This window comes from Mus pahari, chromosome 2 (genome assembly GCF_900095145.1).
Source record: "Mus pahari chromosome 2, PAHARI_EIJ_v1.1, whole genome shotgun sequence".
Lineage (NCBI taxonomy): Eukaryota > Metazoa > Chordata > Mammalia > Rodentia > Muridae > Mus > Mus pahari.
Genome location: NC_034591.1, coordinates 163134681 through 163150029, shown reverse-complemented (window position 1 = coordinate 163150029; position 15349 = coordinate 163134681). Strand labels below are relative to the sequence as shown.

The window sequence follows — 15349 nt, the reverse complement described above, 5'->3', positions numbered from 1 at the left end:
GAACTCACTTTGTAGACCAGGCTGGCCTTGAACTCAGAAATCCGCCTGCCTCTGCCTCCCGAGTGCTGGGATTAAAGGTGTGCGCCACCACGCCCTGCTTGGCTTATGATTTTTAATGTAGTTGATATCAGACAAATGGGATACGATCCAATTGAAGAACACTTAGTATCTAAATGGGAAGTATATGCAGAGTTAGCACTGCAGTCAGAGGACTTGAGACCCACAGTCCTTTTTTCAGCATTTTTGAACTTTCAGGTGTAGCTGTAGGATTTTGTTTTTCAAGAGACATACTGATCATGTCATCTTCTTGTTCAATTATTTCCATATTGACACAAATCGCAGCTGTGCCATTTACCTTGGACATGGGAGTGGCTGATGGAGTGGGCTGTTTTAAAGGACAAGCTCATAGGCAATCTGCAGCTGGCTGCAGTGTGGACGTAAAAGGGAAGGGACTTCTTCAACTGTTAATTTTTGTCTACTTAGTCTCTCTGAGTTTGATGGAAATGTAGGTCTTTAAAAGTCTTCCTCCACACATTTGAAATAAGGAAACACTTATTGTCATAAAGACTCATTTATTGGTGATACAGGGAGTTCTCCTGGCCGCCGCGTGTGGGTGACTCTTGCTTCTATCCTGTCCTCCAGTGTATCCCGCTGTTCATTCAACTTGTCTTGGAGAGATTAACACGTGGGGTCAAGACCAGTGAGCTGCGCACAATGTGTCTCCAGGTGGCCATCGCAGCTCTTTACTACAGCCCTGAACTGCTGTTCCATACACTGGAGCAAGTCCAGCTACCACACAACCCAGGACCTGTCACATCGCAGTTCATAAACCAGTGGATGAGCGACACTGATTACTTCCTTGGGTATGTGCCTTTACATTGCTTTGCTGTTGCAGGAAATTTACTTTTTAATATAGAGGTGTGTTGCGAGATACTCTTCATATATTGGGGACTGTTTTAGTGAATTATTTAAGTATTTGAAAATTGAGAATATTTAAAAAATTATCATTTTGTATGTGGACAGACATGTATCATGGCATGTGCATGTCTGAGGACAGCTTTTAGGAGTCTGTTCTATTCTTAAAGCAGCATCTCTATCTGTTGATTCATCACTCCTGTCCACATAGTTAAGAATATGGATTAGGAATATAACCTGATGGAAAGATGCAGAATATAGTGCGTAGTGTAGATTTTAACTTAATTCTTTTCAAGGCTGATCTTACGTACCTAGGCTGGCCTTGAACACCTGATCCTCCTGCCTCTTCCTTCTGAGTACTGAGCTTTTAAGATTTATTTTTATTCATGTATATGTGTGTATCTCCATGTAGAGGCATGCCATGTGTATGCTATGCGTGTTTGGATATGCTCAAGGGCCAGAACAGGTGTTGGATCTCCTGGAGCTGGTGGTGTAGGTGGTTATAATAAGCCACTTGATGTGCGTGCTGAGAATCAAGCTCAGGTCCTCTAGAAGAACAGCAATTGCTCTTACTCACTGAGCTTTTTCTTTCCAAGTTTTGTCTTTTAATTTTGGTGTTACAAAACAAAAGAAATAGTTCTTCGTGCCCACCCAAGGATACCAGAAAAGAAAGAGAGAGAGAGAGAGAGAGAGAGAGAGAGAGAGAGAGAGAGAGAGAGAGAGAGATCATAGAAAAATGTGTCTAATTTAAATTAACCAATCATTTTTCCTTTGGAATTAATTTTTTTTTTTTTATTCTGTTAGAGCAAAGGCTGATGGCAGATGTATGTGCAGTTAGCCAGGTCAGCATGCTGGATGCTGATGTTTTGAAATAGCTTTTTGGAACCCTGAGTTGCTGTAGGTGGAGCATATCTGCCAAGAAACCCTGAGGACCAGGTTAAGAGAGCATAGTATGGAGGAAGAGCTCTTCACCTTTCCCAGTGTGTAGAAATGTTATGCTGTCAAGGAACCATTTCTGCTCTAGCAGACCTCATACCGACATTCGGATATAGCTCTCTCATTAAGCGTACTATAGCAAGGCAAATGCTAATGGCAGACTCCTATAAGCCCTTTCCTCTCCTGAAGCCAAGTCTTGTTATAGAGCTCAGGCTTGAAATTGCTCTATAGTCCAGGTTCACCTAGAATTTACAGTACCTCTGCCTCAGTCTCCTCAGTGCTGGGATTATAGTTTTGAGCCACAACACCTGACTCTTCCCACAGGTCTTTGATGATCACAGTTGGTCTGTTTGTAGAATTTGGTTTATACAGGCTTCAGTTGCTTTAGTTCTTCTAGAGTGGTGATTCTCAACCTGTGGGCCATGACTAAACATCTCCAGAAATATTTACATTATGATCCATAACAATAGCAAAATTATCGTTATGAAGTAGCAATGAAAGTAATTGTATGGTTGGGATCAGCGCAGCATGAGGAGGTGTATGGAGGGTTGCAGCATGGGGAAGGGCGAGAATCACTGCTCTGGAGTTGGTCCTTTATGACCGAATCTGCATGTTTTCCATATTTCGCAGACATCATGACCGGAAGATGTGTATAATAGGACTGAGTGTGCTCTTGGAGCTGCAGAACCGACCTCCTGCCGTGGATGCTGTGGCTGCACAGATCCTCCCCTCCATTCTCTTCCTTTTCCTTGGCCTGAAGCAGGTCTGTGCTATACGACAAACGGTAAACCGTGAAAATCACTCGAAAGCAGAGAAGGCCGACATAGAGGAAAATGGTAAAGTCTTCTACTTATAATTTGTACTATAGTTGACTTCGCTTTTTAAAACTAATTTATTATTAACTTAATGTGAAAATTAAATTATTTAATGTGCCTGAGTGTTTGCCACCATGTATATATGTGTTCCACACATGTGCCTGGAGCCTGTATAGCCAGAAGAAGATGTAGAATCTCCTAGAACTGGAGTTCAGATTGCTGTGAGCCACCATGTAGTGCTAGGAACCAAACCTGGGTCCTCTGCAAGAGCAGCCACCGCTCCTAACCACTGGGCTATCTCTCCAGCCCCATATTATTTTGCTGTGCATGTGTGTGGATGTCAGAGAACAGTTTGCAGAAGTTGGTTCTCTGCTTCTACCACATGAGTCCTGGGGATTAAACTCATCTCTGCAGCAAGTGCTTTCACCTATGGAGCCATCTCACTGACGCAATGTTTTTCTGAGACAGGTCTTGCTTTGTGGCTCAGACTAGCTTTAAAGTTATGATATTACTGCTTTATACTCCTGTGTACTGGGACTGAGTGGATACACTGCCATTTCTGGCTTGGATTTTGATTTCAGCATCTATTTTCTTTGAATTTTAGCCTGTTTGGAGTCATTAGACAGATTACCATTCTTTGAACTTTTACACATTTAAACTGGGGCTTGGGTGACTTATAAATTTTATGTAGGATACATTTAAAACTCTCAGTGACTTCTAAATGGAGCCTAGTAGATATGGTTTTCTCTTGATAAGTCAACATGTAAGAGAATCAGATGGTCTTGATTATGAGTTAGCAACTTAAGATTTACTTTCATGTTTGCAACTTAAGGTAGCTACTATTAACTGATGACTCCCTAGATTAAGTGTACAGTCTCAGTACAAGAGTTTATAGAGATTGATGCCTTTCTTAATGGTTCTTAGGTGATTCATCTTCAAAAATTATAATCTTGAGATATTTAAGGTTTAAAGAAACTTAGAATAAAATGCATGAATGCAGGCAATTTAGCAATCAAGAATCTCAGGGCTGGCAAGATGTTTCAGTGAATAAAGGTGCTTGCTGCCAAGCCTTATGACCTGGGTTCAAGCTTCAGGACCTATGTGGCCAAAGGGCAGAACTGACTCCTGCCAGTTGTACTGTGACTCGCACACGAGTGCAGGCACACAAATCTATAAACACAATCGAAATGGTCAGGGTAAGGTTGTTACCATTGCTGCCAGCTCAGAAGTAGAGCACTTACCTAGCATGTACAACTCCTGGAATTTGATCTCTAGTACTTCAAAAGTAGTTGTCAGTGTCAAGGATGTTTGATGGAGCCGGGTGTGATGGTGCACACCTTTAATCCCAGCACTTGGGAGGCAGAGGCAGGCACATCTATGTGAATTCAAAGTCAGGCTGGTCTACACAGGGAGTTGCAGGAGAGTCAGGGCTACATGGAGAGACCCTGTTGCAAACAAACAAAACAAAGACTATTACATGGTTATTTATCCAATAATAGGACTGAAAACGACTTTTGAGGGCACAGAAGTTGCATTATCCAACTCCAGGTGAAATTGTTTTCTCTTGTTAAAAACAGAAACTTTGAGCTGGGCCGGTGGTTGCACACACCTATAATCACAGTACTCTGGAGGCAGAGGCAGGCAGGTCTCTTGTGTTCAAGGCCAGCCTGGTCTACAGAGTGAGTTCCTGGACAGCCAGGGCTACACAGAGAAACCCTGTCTTAAAAACAAAAAAACAAAAAACAAAACAAAACAAAAAAAACCCTACCCCCCACCCCCAAATAACAGAAAAAAATCAAACCAAACCAGATACTTCACTAATTACGAAAAATCAAAACTTCTATAAAATGTACACCTATATTTTGCATGCTAAATTCTGTGATTTCCACGAGTTTAAATTTAAGATACTTCTCATCAATAAATAGGAATCATCCTGTATTGTTACTATATAAGGAATTTTAAACCATACATCTCCCTCCTTAGCATGAATACAGCTTCTGACTTTTCTGCAAGCTTAAGTAGATCATTTGAAGTGACTTCCTTCCTCTTTCTTTCCTATCCCCCCATTTCTTTCTTCCTTTGAATAAACATATGCTAAAAGCTATAGAATTATTTTTCAACATATTATCCTTCTTTATAATTTCTTGCTTTTTAAGCTACTTTTTGGTTTATAACTAGTATGGTTGAGAGGGAATACCTTAGACTTGTTGGCTTTCTTACTGAAGTGTAATGATAAACCAGCCTAACTGTTTTTCCCATCTTTGTAATTATATCTGTGCCACCTGTTTGTTTCCAAACCATGCTTTCTTGCTTTATCCATAAAGCTACCTTGTCAATCTTGTCTTGTTTTTACTATTGGGAAGGTCTTGGGTAGAACTGTGTTGTGTGGGTCACTTGATACTCGACAACAACTTAGAACGACAGAAACTTTATCATTGCTTTGAAGGTTGGGGAGTCCAAGATCAAGCTGCTGTCAGACTTGGTGTTCAGCTGGACTGGTCCCAAACTCATGACCCTTTTATCCCCAGCTCTGGGATTACAGCCCAATACTACTAAGCCTGGCTCTTACTTATTGTTATTAGCATATGATTGTTAGGGCAGATGTTTCATTGAGGTATTTCTGTACAAGCATATGCCGGGATGTGACCAGTGTGACCTGTTATTCCTGGGCATCCTTATCTCCCTCCCCATTGCCTTCCACATTCTGAATATTTCCTCTTTACTCTCATGTCCTTGCTGTTCTTCCCACCCCTGGTACGTCTACTGAGGTAAAAAGTGATATCTTTTTGTGAGTATCTTCCATTCTTTATGGCTGTGTGTTCATACATCTCCTCTCTTTTTCTTCTCTCCATTTTCCTCCTCCTCCTTTCCTTTCTCCTTTTTTACTATTTTATTTTATTTATTTTGTGGCATGGTCTCATTACATAGCCCTGGTTGGCTTCAAACACACAGGAATACTCCTGTCTCAGCCTCACTAGTGATTACAGGCATGTGTTTGTCTCTGAGTTATGTTATTATTTTTGCCATAGTTTCTACATCCGCTCATTTGTTGCGGGACACCTAGGCTGATGTCATTGTTTGGCTATTGTGAATACTGATGCCTGCCATGAACTTGGGTATGTAGATATTTCTGTAGTAGGTGGCTTTGATTCTTTAGGTATTTATCCATAAATGATATATCTGAATCATATGGGATATTGACTGATTGGTTGGTTGGTTTAGGTGTTCTTCAAAAGTATTATTTTAAAATTTTAATTTGTGTGTATGTGTCTGCTACCTTTATGAGGGTCCTAGGGATTGAACTCAGGTCATCAGGCATATTTGGTAAGTACATTTACCAGCCTGATTTGGAGTTTTGAGACAAGCTATGTAGCTATAGCTGTCCTAGAGCTCACTATGTAGGTGAAGCGTTGCTTTGAACTTGCAGTGATCCTCCTACTTCTGTCTCCTAAGTGTTGAGACTATAGTCCTGAGCCACCACACTTGGCTAAAAGTTTTATTTTTAATTTTTTGAACAATTTTTATTACTAACTTTCCAATGGCTGGCTTAGTTCACATTTCCAATAGTGAAGAAGAAGGGCTCTCTTTTTCTCTCATCACTAGCACTCTTTATTGTTTCTTTTTAATTTTTTTTTTTTTATATTTAAGATTTTTTTTTTGTCTAAGAGTACATAGAGGTCAGAAGAGGGTTCCCTAGAACTGGAGTTATAAATGGTTGTGAGCCCCCGTGTGTATGCTGGGAATAGAACCTGGGTCCTATGGCAGAGCAGTCAGTACTGTTAACCACTGAACTCCAGCCCCTATTGCTTGTTTTCTTAATGACTGCCATTCAGACAGGGCTGAAATGGAAACTAAACGTTGAGTTGCATTTCCCTGACGGCTACTGTTGTTTAATGTTTTCCCACATTTATTGGTCATTTGCACTGATTGATTTTTTAAAGTGTCAGTTCAGATCCATTGCCCATTCACTGTTTGGATGACTTGCTAACTAGTTTTTTTTTGAGACAAGGTGGCCTCGAACTCACTATGTAGCTGACGCTGGCCTTGAACTACTCCCGACCCTCCTGCATCAGCCTCTCAAGGGCAAGCCTTGCATATTTTGTGGGACTGATTTTAAAGGATTGTTGCTTTGGTTGTGTTGGTTCTGGGCTTTTTCTCTCAGTCGATTTGTACTGCTTGTGCTCCCCGCTGGCTTCATAGCCAGCTGCAATTCTTGCCTAACCTCTTGGAACAAAGCAGAACTGAAATTGGGTGGCGTGTATTTTGGCTTCCTTTGTGAGTGTGTTTTCGTGTGTGTGACATGTACACACGTGTGCATGTCCGTGAGAAGGCTGGAGGACAGTCTCAGAGGTTGCTCCTAAGACATTATCTCTCTTGATTGCTTGTTGTTTGTTTTTGAGACAGAGTCTCTCATTAGTTTGGGGTTCACCAAGTAGGCTAGGCTAGGTGGGACGAGGGCAGGCCTAGGGATCCACTCAGATTACAAGCCATGCTGCCATGCTTGGCAGGTTTGTTGTTGTTTTGTGTTGTGTTGTGTTTTTGTTTTGAATATGGGTTTTGTGGGTTGCCCTCACACTTTTGCAGTGTGCACTCCTTACTGACAGAGCTGTCACTACAGCCGTGGCTTAACTTTTCAAGTTAAATACAGCCAAGCACTTTATTTTTCTCGACATGTTTGCGTCATTATTTGTGTTAGCAGAAATGACCTCTTGGGGGGGATTTCGGAGCACTTTATAATTGTTTACTTAATGATTAAGAGAGTTGAAGTCATTGCTGCTGAAAACACACCTGGGTGGGGGACCATTCTGCTTTTCTTCCCATCAGAAGAACATGGGGACTCTGCAGTTAATCAGTGCTTGGACCTGACTAGGGTGACCATGGTGCAGCATTAGCAGTGTTCAGTCAGAGCCACTGAGTGAAGAGGGTGAGCCAGTCAGTAAAGCCAGCCACTGCAGTAAAGATGAAAGTTTATAATTGTAGATAGATTCTGTGGTGGTCTTGTATTTCCAGAATTTTTTTGTAATCCTTGCTTTTCATCCACAGAGGAGATTTCCAGTGAGGAGGAGGAAGAGACAAGTGTAAGCGCTCAAGCTATGCAGTCACAAATTGGCAGGAGTGAGGAGGAGGAGGATGATGACTGGGATGAAGAAGTGGTGGAGGAGACAGCCCTCGAGGGCTTCAGCACCCCACTGGACCTCGACAACAGCGTGGATGAATACCAGTTTTTTACACAAGCTCTGCTGAGTATGTCTTCACCTGTCATTCCCCTGACCCCATTCCCCAAACTTTAAGGTATTCTTTTAAACATCTTTAATTTCTTCCTGTTAGAAGTTGTTTTGGGATCTGCCCCCATATTGGTATAGACTTTTACATTTTTATCTTTTGTTTTAGAAATAACCAAAGTTATTTAAAATGAAAATAAAGGTAGCTCAAAAACTCTCTCAAAAGCTGTCCTAAGTTCCCATGGTGTAGCGTTAGCATCAGGGTGAGCCTGCAAATCTTCATAGGAGTCATTTTAGACACTGTAGCGTATCTTGTTCAGACTCAAGCACGAATTGCCCTTTCCCCATCTCTTTCACAACTGAGACCTTTATTGGTCCATGAGCAGGGTACATAGACATTTCAGTTCTTAACATACGTACCCAAACTATGAAGAGCCACACACTGTGTTCACATACCCAAGAGCCATACACTGTGTCCACCTACCCACATGAAGAGGCACACGCTGGGTCGACATAACCACATGAAGAGCCATATGCTGTTTCTCTTTGAACTTAAATCCAGTTATGTTCCAGACTCAGACTTGGCAAATTTCTTTAAGACCTCACTTAACAACCAGATGCTCATAGTCCTTAGTTCCACCAACTCACAGTTTTATGCCGCATACAGAACATCCTCAGAATTTCCATCTTACATAGCATATTATCACAAGTGTTAGGAAAATGGACTGCCATGACCAGGGTGTTACAGTTCTGACAGAGCAAGGACCAAGGAGTTTTAAATGGGATGAGGTGGGATTCCCTCACCTTTTCAACGTCTCTAGAGCTACTAAAAAACTTGCATTTACAAAATAGTTGATAAAAATATTCCTCTGGATTGTACAAGAATGGAGCAAGGACCACTGACAGACATGATGGGTGCTTGGTTGGACTCGGCTTCTTCCTCTTGTACTTCAGAGGCCATACCCTGGCCTCGAGAATCTTCATTTTCTATAGGCAGATCTGGAGTTTGCTGGTCAGCCACTTCAACCTGTCTGTCTTTTGCTTGCCTCTGCCCTTGTGTTCACACTTTTTTGTCTGAGGATTTATCCTCTTCCCTGGCCTGTTTTGGCTTCACATCTTCCTTGGCAGGGGTGGGCTTGGGCTCCACCTGCATCTCTCTCTCTCCATCCTAACCTTTCTCTTCGGTGTCCTGATGGTGCAGTGGGAGGTGCCCTGCTGCTGCCACTGCACAAACTCACAAATAGCCATTTTTACATGTGTAAATAAACTGGTCCAGGCATGTCGTGCTTAAACACTGTAGCTATGAGCCTATTAATTATTCCAGATGCATATGGGAAGAAACAGAGGGCAAGACCTGATAAAAGCAGTGCTTGTCTACATTAACTTATTGATTTTATACAGAAAATAACACTATAAGTTATAAGATTCCTTAAAGCTACATGTGTCCGCAGGCCTTGTATAAAAGGGGAGATATGAATGGGGAGCACAGGACCAATGCCACCGCAGCAGGATGAAGAAATAACAGACATACAGACACAGACACACCTGGGATCAGGTGGGCTGGGCTTTCCGATAAAGAGGCTGCAGCACCCCTGAAGCTCAGTGAGTTTATGGCAAACAGTTGAACAGGGAGGCTAGGTTATCGTGTACTGCTGAACAGGATTCAGGTTTAGATCATCTGCGTAGAATAAATTTCTTCCTCTTAAGGAGCATCCTCAAGTTGTAAACACTGGATGGCAGTTGTTGAGAGGAGCTGTGGCGGACATTTTCTGCACACACTGTCAATATTTGCACATGGACTCAAGGGAGGCTTTGCCATTCTCTGAGCCTCATTCTCAGAAAGCTCTGCCTTCCCGTGGGGCTGAGGCACTGGAGTCCTTGACATGGCTGAACTCATGTCAGTGATACACATTTGACTCAGAACTTCACTTCTTCCCTACAGATAAAACTGAAAAATAAGCCAATGAAACACTTAGCAAATTATTAGTCTAATAGTTGTACTAAAAAAAACCAAACAAACCCTTAACTAATGTCTGTTAATCATTTTATGGTGTTTCTGTGGTTGTTATTTCTATTAGATGCTTAAGATTCTCGTGTGTGCAGTATTTTTCCCAGCTATGCAATGCCAACATAACACACCACCATTATTTAATTTTGCCACAAGTATAGGAAAGGATGCTCCAAGATGTCTGTCTGTAGACATGGCATGCATCCGACCCCCTCCTCAACAGCTTTTGGGTCTCAAGTGTAACCTGAGTATGCACAACAGTTTAGAAGCTCTTTGGTGGGGTTATGGCTATCTGTAGACAACTTGGACAGACTACCGGGGGGGGGGGAGCCTCTGAGAAGTTCCTAGGAAGGAGGGCAGGACTGAGGGTGGCTGCCTTGGATCTGCACCCTTTGTCCAGTGCAGAGTGGAGTGTTTTTTTTTTAAAAGTTTTAACATGATGCGGTGGTTTACTTCGGGGGTTATTAGGTGCAAAGTGCATAATCTTGAGGAACTCAGGCAATGTGAGGTTGTTAGATCAGGACTACAGTATGGAACTGGAGAGGGGGAGTATGTAGGCAGAGGTTTTAAGAGACAGGCAGAGCACTGGATGTGGGCTGGGCATGGTTACAGATGTGAAAGGTCTGTAGTGGCTTCCCGAGAGCCAATAGAGCTAGTGAGAGAAATGGAGGATTGCGAGCATTTAGAAGGACTTTAAACTTTGCTTCAGTTGTGCTAAATTTAAAATATTTATCTGGAAAAGTCTGGGAAGAGAAGGGAAGGATTTTGTGCAAGGGTGCAGGCTTGAGCCCGCAGTGCAGAAACAGAGCTGGTGTGGAAGACAGTATGCAGAGTCCAAGGAGGATGGTAACAAGGGAGCCCTGATGTCTCCCTGTGTCAGATTTTTAGGGAATAGTTGGGAAACTTCCAGAAGAAGATAGAAAAAGAATAGAATAGAATATTCTAGAATTGGAGAAGCCACTGATTTGTAAAAGTTATTTTCCTTGGGGCTCCTCATAGTTGGGCATCAAGTAGGTCCTCAGAAATGACGGTCAGGATCAGACTCAGGACCCGGCCTCTTACTGTCTGACATAATCTCATTGTGATTTGGTCATGCTGCTGACCTTTCCTGAGATAATAATGGTCACTGGCTCTCTTTTCTCCTCTAAACCCTCTGAAATGCTGTAGCTGTGCAGAATCGGGATGCTGCCTGGTACCAGCTGCTGGTGGCACCACTCAGTGAGGATCAGAAAAGAAAGCTGCAGGAGGTGTACACATTGGCAGAGCACCGAAGGACACTGGCAGGTCAGCCCATCCTTTTCATATTGGAGTTGTGTGTCTGAGGGCCACCATCTGGCTTACATGATTAAAATGGCTTCATGAAATGAGCCCTTCATGATAATGAAGAGTTCCACTGTCATATAGCTGTGCTTGTTTTGTTTTTAAGGCAGGGTTTTGCCATGTAGCTAGGCTGACCTGAATGCATAGTCCTCTTAATTTATTTTTATCTGTATGCGCTAGTTACTACTTTGCTATCCCTGGGCTGAACGGTTGTTCGTTCTTTCTACTTGAGGTGCTGGGGTTTGAACTCAGCTTTGTATATGCTGAGCAAATAATCTACTAGTGAGCTGGTGAGCTACAATCCTAGTCCTTCTCCTCTTTCTCCTCCTCTTCTTCCTCCTCTTCCTCCCCCTTCTATCCCTCCTCCTTGTCTTCCTCCCCCTACCCCTCTTTGTGTCTGGAGACAGGTTTGCAGCTTCAGAGCTGTTTACACGTCTCTTATGCTAGCAAAAGGGTTTTAGTTAGGTGGCAAACTAATAGCAGGAACCAAGCTCTTCTCAAGTTGTAAATCCATAGAAAGAGGCAGGCCTGGGAGGGAGGATGGTGTTTGTAATCCCAGCACTTGGGTGTGTGGAGGCAGGACGATCAGGAGTTAAGGCCATCCTCAGTTGCATAGCAAGTTAGAGGCCAGTCTGAGCTACACGAGGCCCTGTCTGGAACAAAACAAAAGAGCCTACTATCATAAAAGGCTGGTTCTTTAAGTTTACTTTCAATACTCTCACCTGAAGCAACCTTTCATGTCATCCCTCCTCACTTTTTTTTTTCTTCTTAATAGCAGGGCAGTTTCACATTTGAGGACAAGAGCATCTTCTCTGCGTTTAATTTTGGAGTCGCTCCCAGCAACAACTGGAAGGCGCGTCCACCGTTCACACCGATCGGCATCACCACTGCTGCTTAGTACACGGGTTGAGGGCCAAGTGGGAAATAAGGAGCCGTGTCATTGGCATCAGGCAGCCACCGACCTGCTCTCCCTTTCCTTGACCCTTCTTACCCTGGAATATATATATTTTTAACAGCTACTGTAATGTATGAAATTTTGAAAAAAGCAGAGTCATTGATTGGAAAGGACAAAGCGTCTGCTCTCAAGGCTGAACGCTGAGGGGTTAGACTTGTGTATTGGCGCATGTCTCAGGTTTTTGCCATGACGAATCAGTGGATTTATGCAGATAACAGTGCCTTCTGTTGTACATGAATAATCAGAAAAAAATTTTTTTGGAGTGCATTGCAATTTTTTTAAAGCATAAAACATATTTCTAGGTATCCTATAAACCTTGGTTATGTCATTTCATTCTGCATTTTACTCCGTGAGTTGACTGTCGGGCAGGTTGTGCAGGTCTCTGGCTTCAGAAGCATCCTTGCTTCCTTCAACCTCCCTGTGCCCAGAGGCTTCTTTCAAGGCTTGGGATTTAGGCTCTGGTTTTTCACAAGACATCTGTGGTTATCCTAAGAACTGTTAAATTCCGTTTTCCATCACTTTTCCCCTCTTGAATGGGATGATGGTTCTTTCAGGATCACAAGTGTATTGATAATATTGATAACCTGCTAAGTTCAGGCTTTACCCACCTCTTCGGCAGCCAGCAGCAGGGACTCGTTAGTCACTGGGCTTAGCAGAAAGACTGAAGGTCTTATGAATCATGTGCTTAAATGATACTGCAGGGGTAGTGGGCATCCAAATATGACAGCACACCGAGGTTGTAAGCAGAAGGTGATTTCTGGGTGGGGGCTTGGTCAGCAGTTACCATTCCAACCATGTTGGACGACAGGGCCCAAAACATTTTATATGTTTTTTTTTTTTTTTCTTTCTCCTTTCAGCTCTCCCTCCTTTTCTTTGTAAGATAGAGTCTGTCTCTGTATGCAACCCAGGTTGGCCTCAAGATTGCAGTCCTGACTCAGCCTCCTGGCCACTGTTAACACACCCAGCTGCTGGGTTTTGCTTTGTAGTTCTGGCTGGACTAGAACTCACTCTGTGGCCTAGGCTGACCTCAGACTTGTGGCAGCCCGCCCTCAGCTTCTAAGGGGTTGGAGTTACAGCCACGACAAATGGTAGATTATTTTTTTTTATTTAGTAAAAAGACCCAACAGATCTAATTTAACCATCTGCTTTTCACAGTCTGAAATCTCTCCAGCCTGATTTAGCTTATTAGTCTTTATTATTGCTTGGTTGTTTTTTTATAAATTCTTCAAGGGTTGGTCTCTCGGTCAGCTGGGTATGCAGGTGGATGATGATGTCAGTATTGCAGATGGCTTTTCCTGAACTGTTCAAGAGCAGAATATGAACCACTGTGCTTTCATTGGGCAAAATGAAGATATGTTATCAGGGTTGGACATATTTCTGGATGTGACACAGGTTTTGTTTGTGTGAAACACCTGCAGCTTAAATTTCCATCAGCAACTGGAAGGATTTTCTAGGTGATTTCTGAATTACAAATCTTGTATTTTTTTTAAATTTAGGTTATTTAATTTTTTTTTCAGAAGTAGCTATAAAAAAGCCATATGTTTCAGAGAGAAATTACCCTGTATTTTGCCATCTCTCATTTTTCAGGGTTAGCACCAAAGCTGCATGTCCCCCAGCAGTTAGAAGGGAAAGATTGCATTGTAGGGGTTTTAGTCCTCTGAAGTAGTCAATTTTCTCCCATGTCTTCTGTGGTTTAATTGTAACATAGGTAGTATGCCTTCACACTGGATCCCGGGGGGCATGGGTTTTGGAGATGTTATTTTGTGGTGAATTGTCATCTGCAGTATTAAAGGGAAGACATATTCCTGCACATCACCATACCTTGTTTTTTAAAGCCAGAGTCATTGTATGATTTTTATTACCAGAAGTGCTAACCGGAATGTGATCTGGTTACCTTGGAAATGCAGGAACTTTTATGAATGTACTGTAAAATAAAATGTGGGCTAATTCCCAGGAACTGAACTCTGTCTGCTCTGTGGGATGTCTTCTGGAGTGTGGAGGTGATAACTCATTCGTGTGAACTCTGTCTGCTCTGTGGGATTGTTTTCTGGAGGTGATAACTCATTGGTGTGCTTTCCTGGCTTCTAGGACCTGGGACAAGGGGGCTTTGGGCACTGAGAGGAAGTCAGAGCCCACATGTTCCATCATGAACACAGAGAGCATGGCAGTGCTTCTGCAGGCCGCGGTAGTGCTTTCTGGAAGCAAATGGTAAAGAGGATCTGACAGGAGGAACACTAGTTTGAGACCAACCTGCACTACACCTTTCTAGCTGGACATGGTTGCACATGCCTGTAATTCCAGCACTTGGTAGTAGGCAGGAAGATCATACGTTCAAGGTCATCCTTGTCTACACAGGGAGCTAAGGGTCAGCCTGGGTGATGTAAGACCATCTCAAAAGTAAATGAGTACATTTAAGTAATAAAAGCTGAATTGAATAGCATCTCTGAATAGGATTATATTCTGTGGTCAAATAACATGCTAACAGGACAAAACCATCGTCTTTTCACCAAAAGTAGAAAAGTATTTGATAAAATTTAACATCCTTCAGTGATAAAACTTTAAGTCAAGTATAGCAAGAATTTGCCTCAACAGAGTTCCATTTCTGTTAAGTTCAGGTAACACTATTAAATGGGGGAAGTTTGAAAGCCTTTCTTCTGAGAACAGGAATAAGACAAGGGTGCTAACTTTAGATGTTTTACTAGCTCTGGAAGGCCTAGCCTGAGAAATTAGGCAAGAGAAAGAAATGGAGGGCTCTGTGTGGGGCAGTAGGCTGCGCACAGACAGCCTGGTCTCCAGTCGATCATAGGTCTTGAATCCCAGGGGACCCACTTGTGGTGATTTCCACCTACATGGGAAGGAAGGTGTTAGATTATGTCTCGTGGATCCCTGGCTCTTGTCGAAGTTACCGCCCCCACAGCCCCTCCCCACTGCCCTCACAGCACACCCCCCCCCCCAGGAGAGGTGTGTGACTATCAGTCACACAGACAATGTCCCAAGCTCCTGGCATTCTGGCTAGACTCCACCCTCACAGCTACCTGACTATAGCCAGGTATGCTCGTCCCCACAGCTACCTGATAGCCCAGCCCACCATTAAAGGAACTGCTTGTCCCCCCCCTCTCTTTAAGCTCTCACCTTTCTTACTCTCATCTTTAGACCTTCTCTCTCTCCCTCCTCCCCC

At 42.9% G+C, this 15349-nt stretch overlaps 1 protein-coding gene across 3 annotated transcripts in view; it reads left to right on the top strand.

Annotated features, from left to right (window-relative positions):
- Ipo8 (importin 8) overlaps positions 1 to 14133 on the top strand; it is a 63746-nt gene extending 49613 nt beyond the window's left edge. For 2 of the 3 annotated variants that reach the window (XM_021190562.1, XM_029534887.1), the window contains exons 21-25: positions 643 to 863; positions 2482 to 2687; positions 7710 to 7910; positions 11064 to 11180; positions 11992 to 14133. In XM_021190562.1, the coding sequence (XP_021046221.1) occupies positions 643 to 863; positions 2482 to 2687; positions 7710 to 7910; positions 11064 to 11180; positions 11992 to 12011 (765 nt within the window). In that variant the 3' untranslated portion in view covers positions 12012 to 14133. The remainder of the gene's footprint in view (positions 1 to 642; positions 864 to 2481; positions 2688 to 7709; positions 7911 to 11063; positions 11181 to 11991) is intronic. The other variant, XM_029534886.1, reaches the window with a different exon arrangement.
- Positions 14134 to 15349: the final 1216 nt, after the last annotated feature.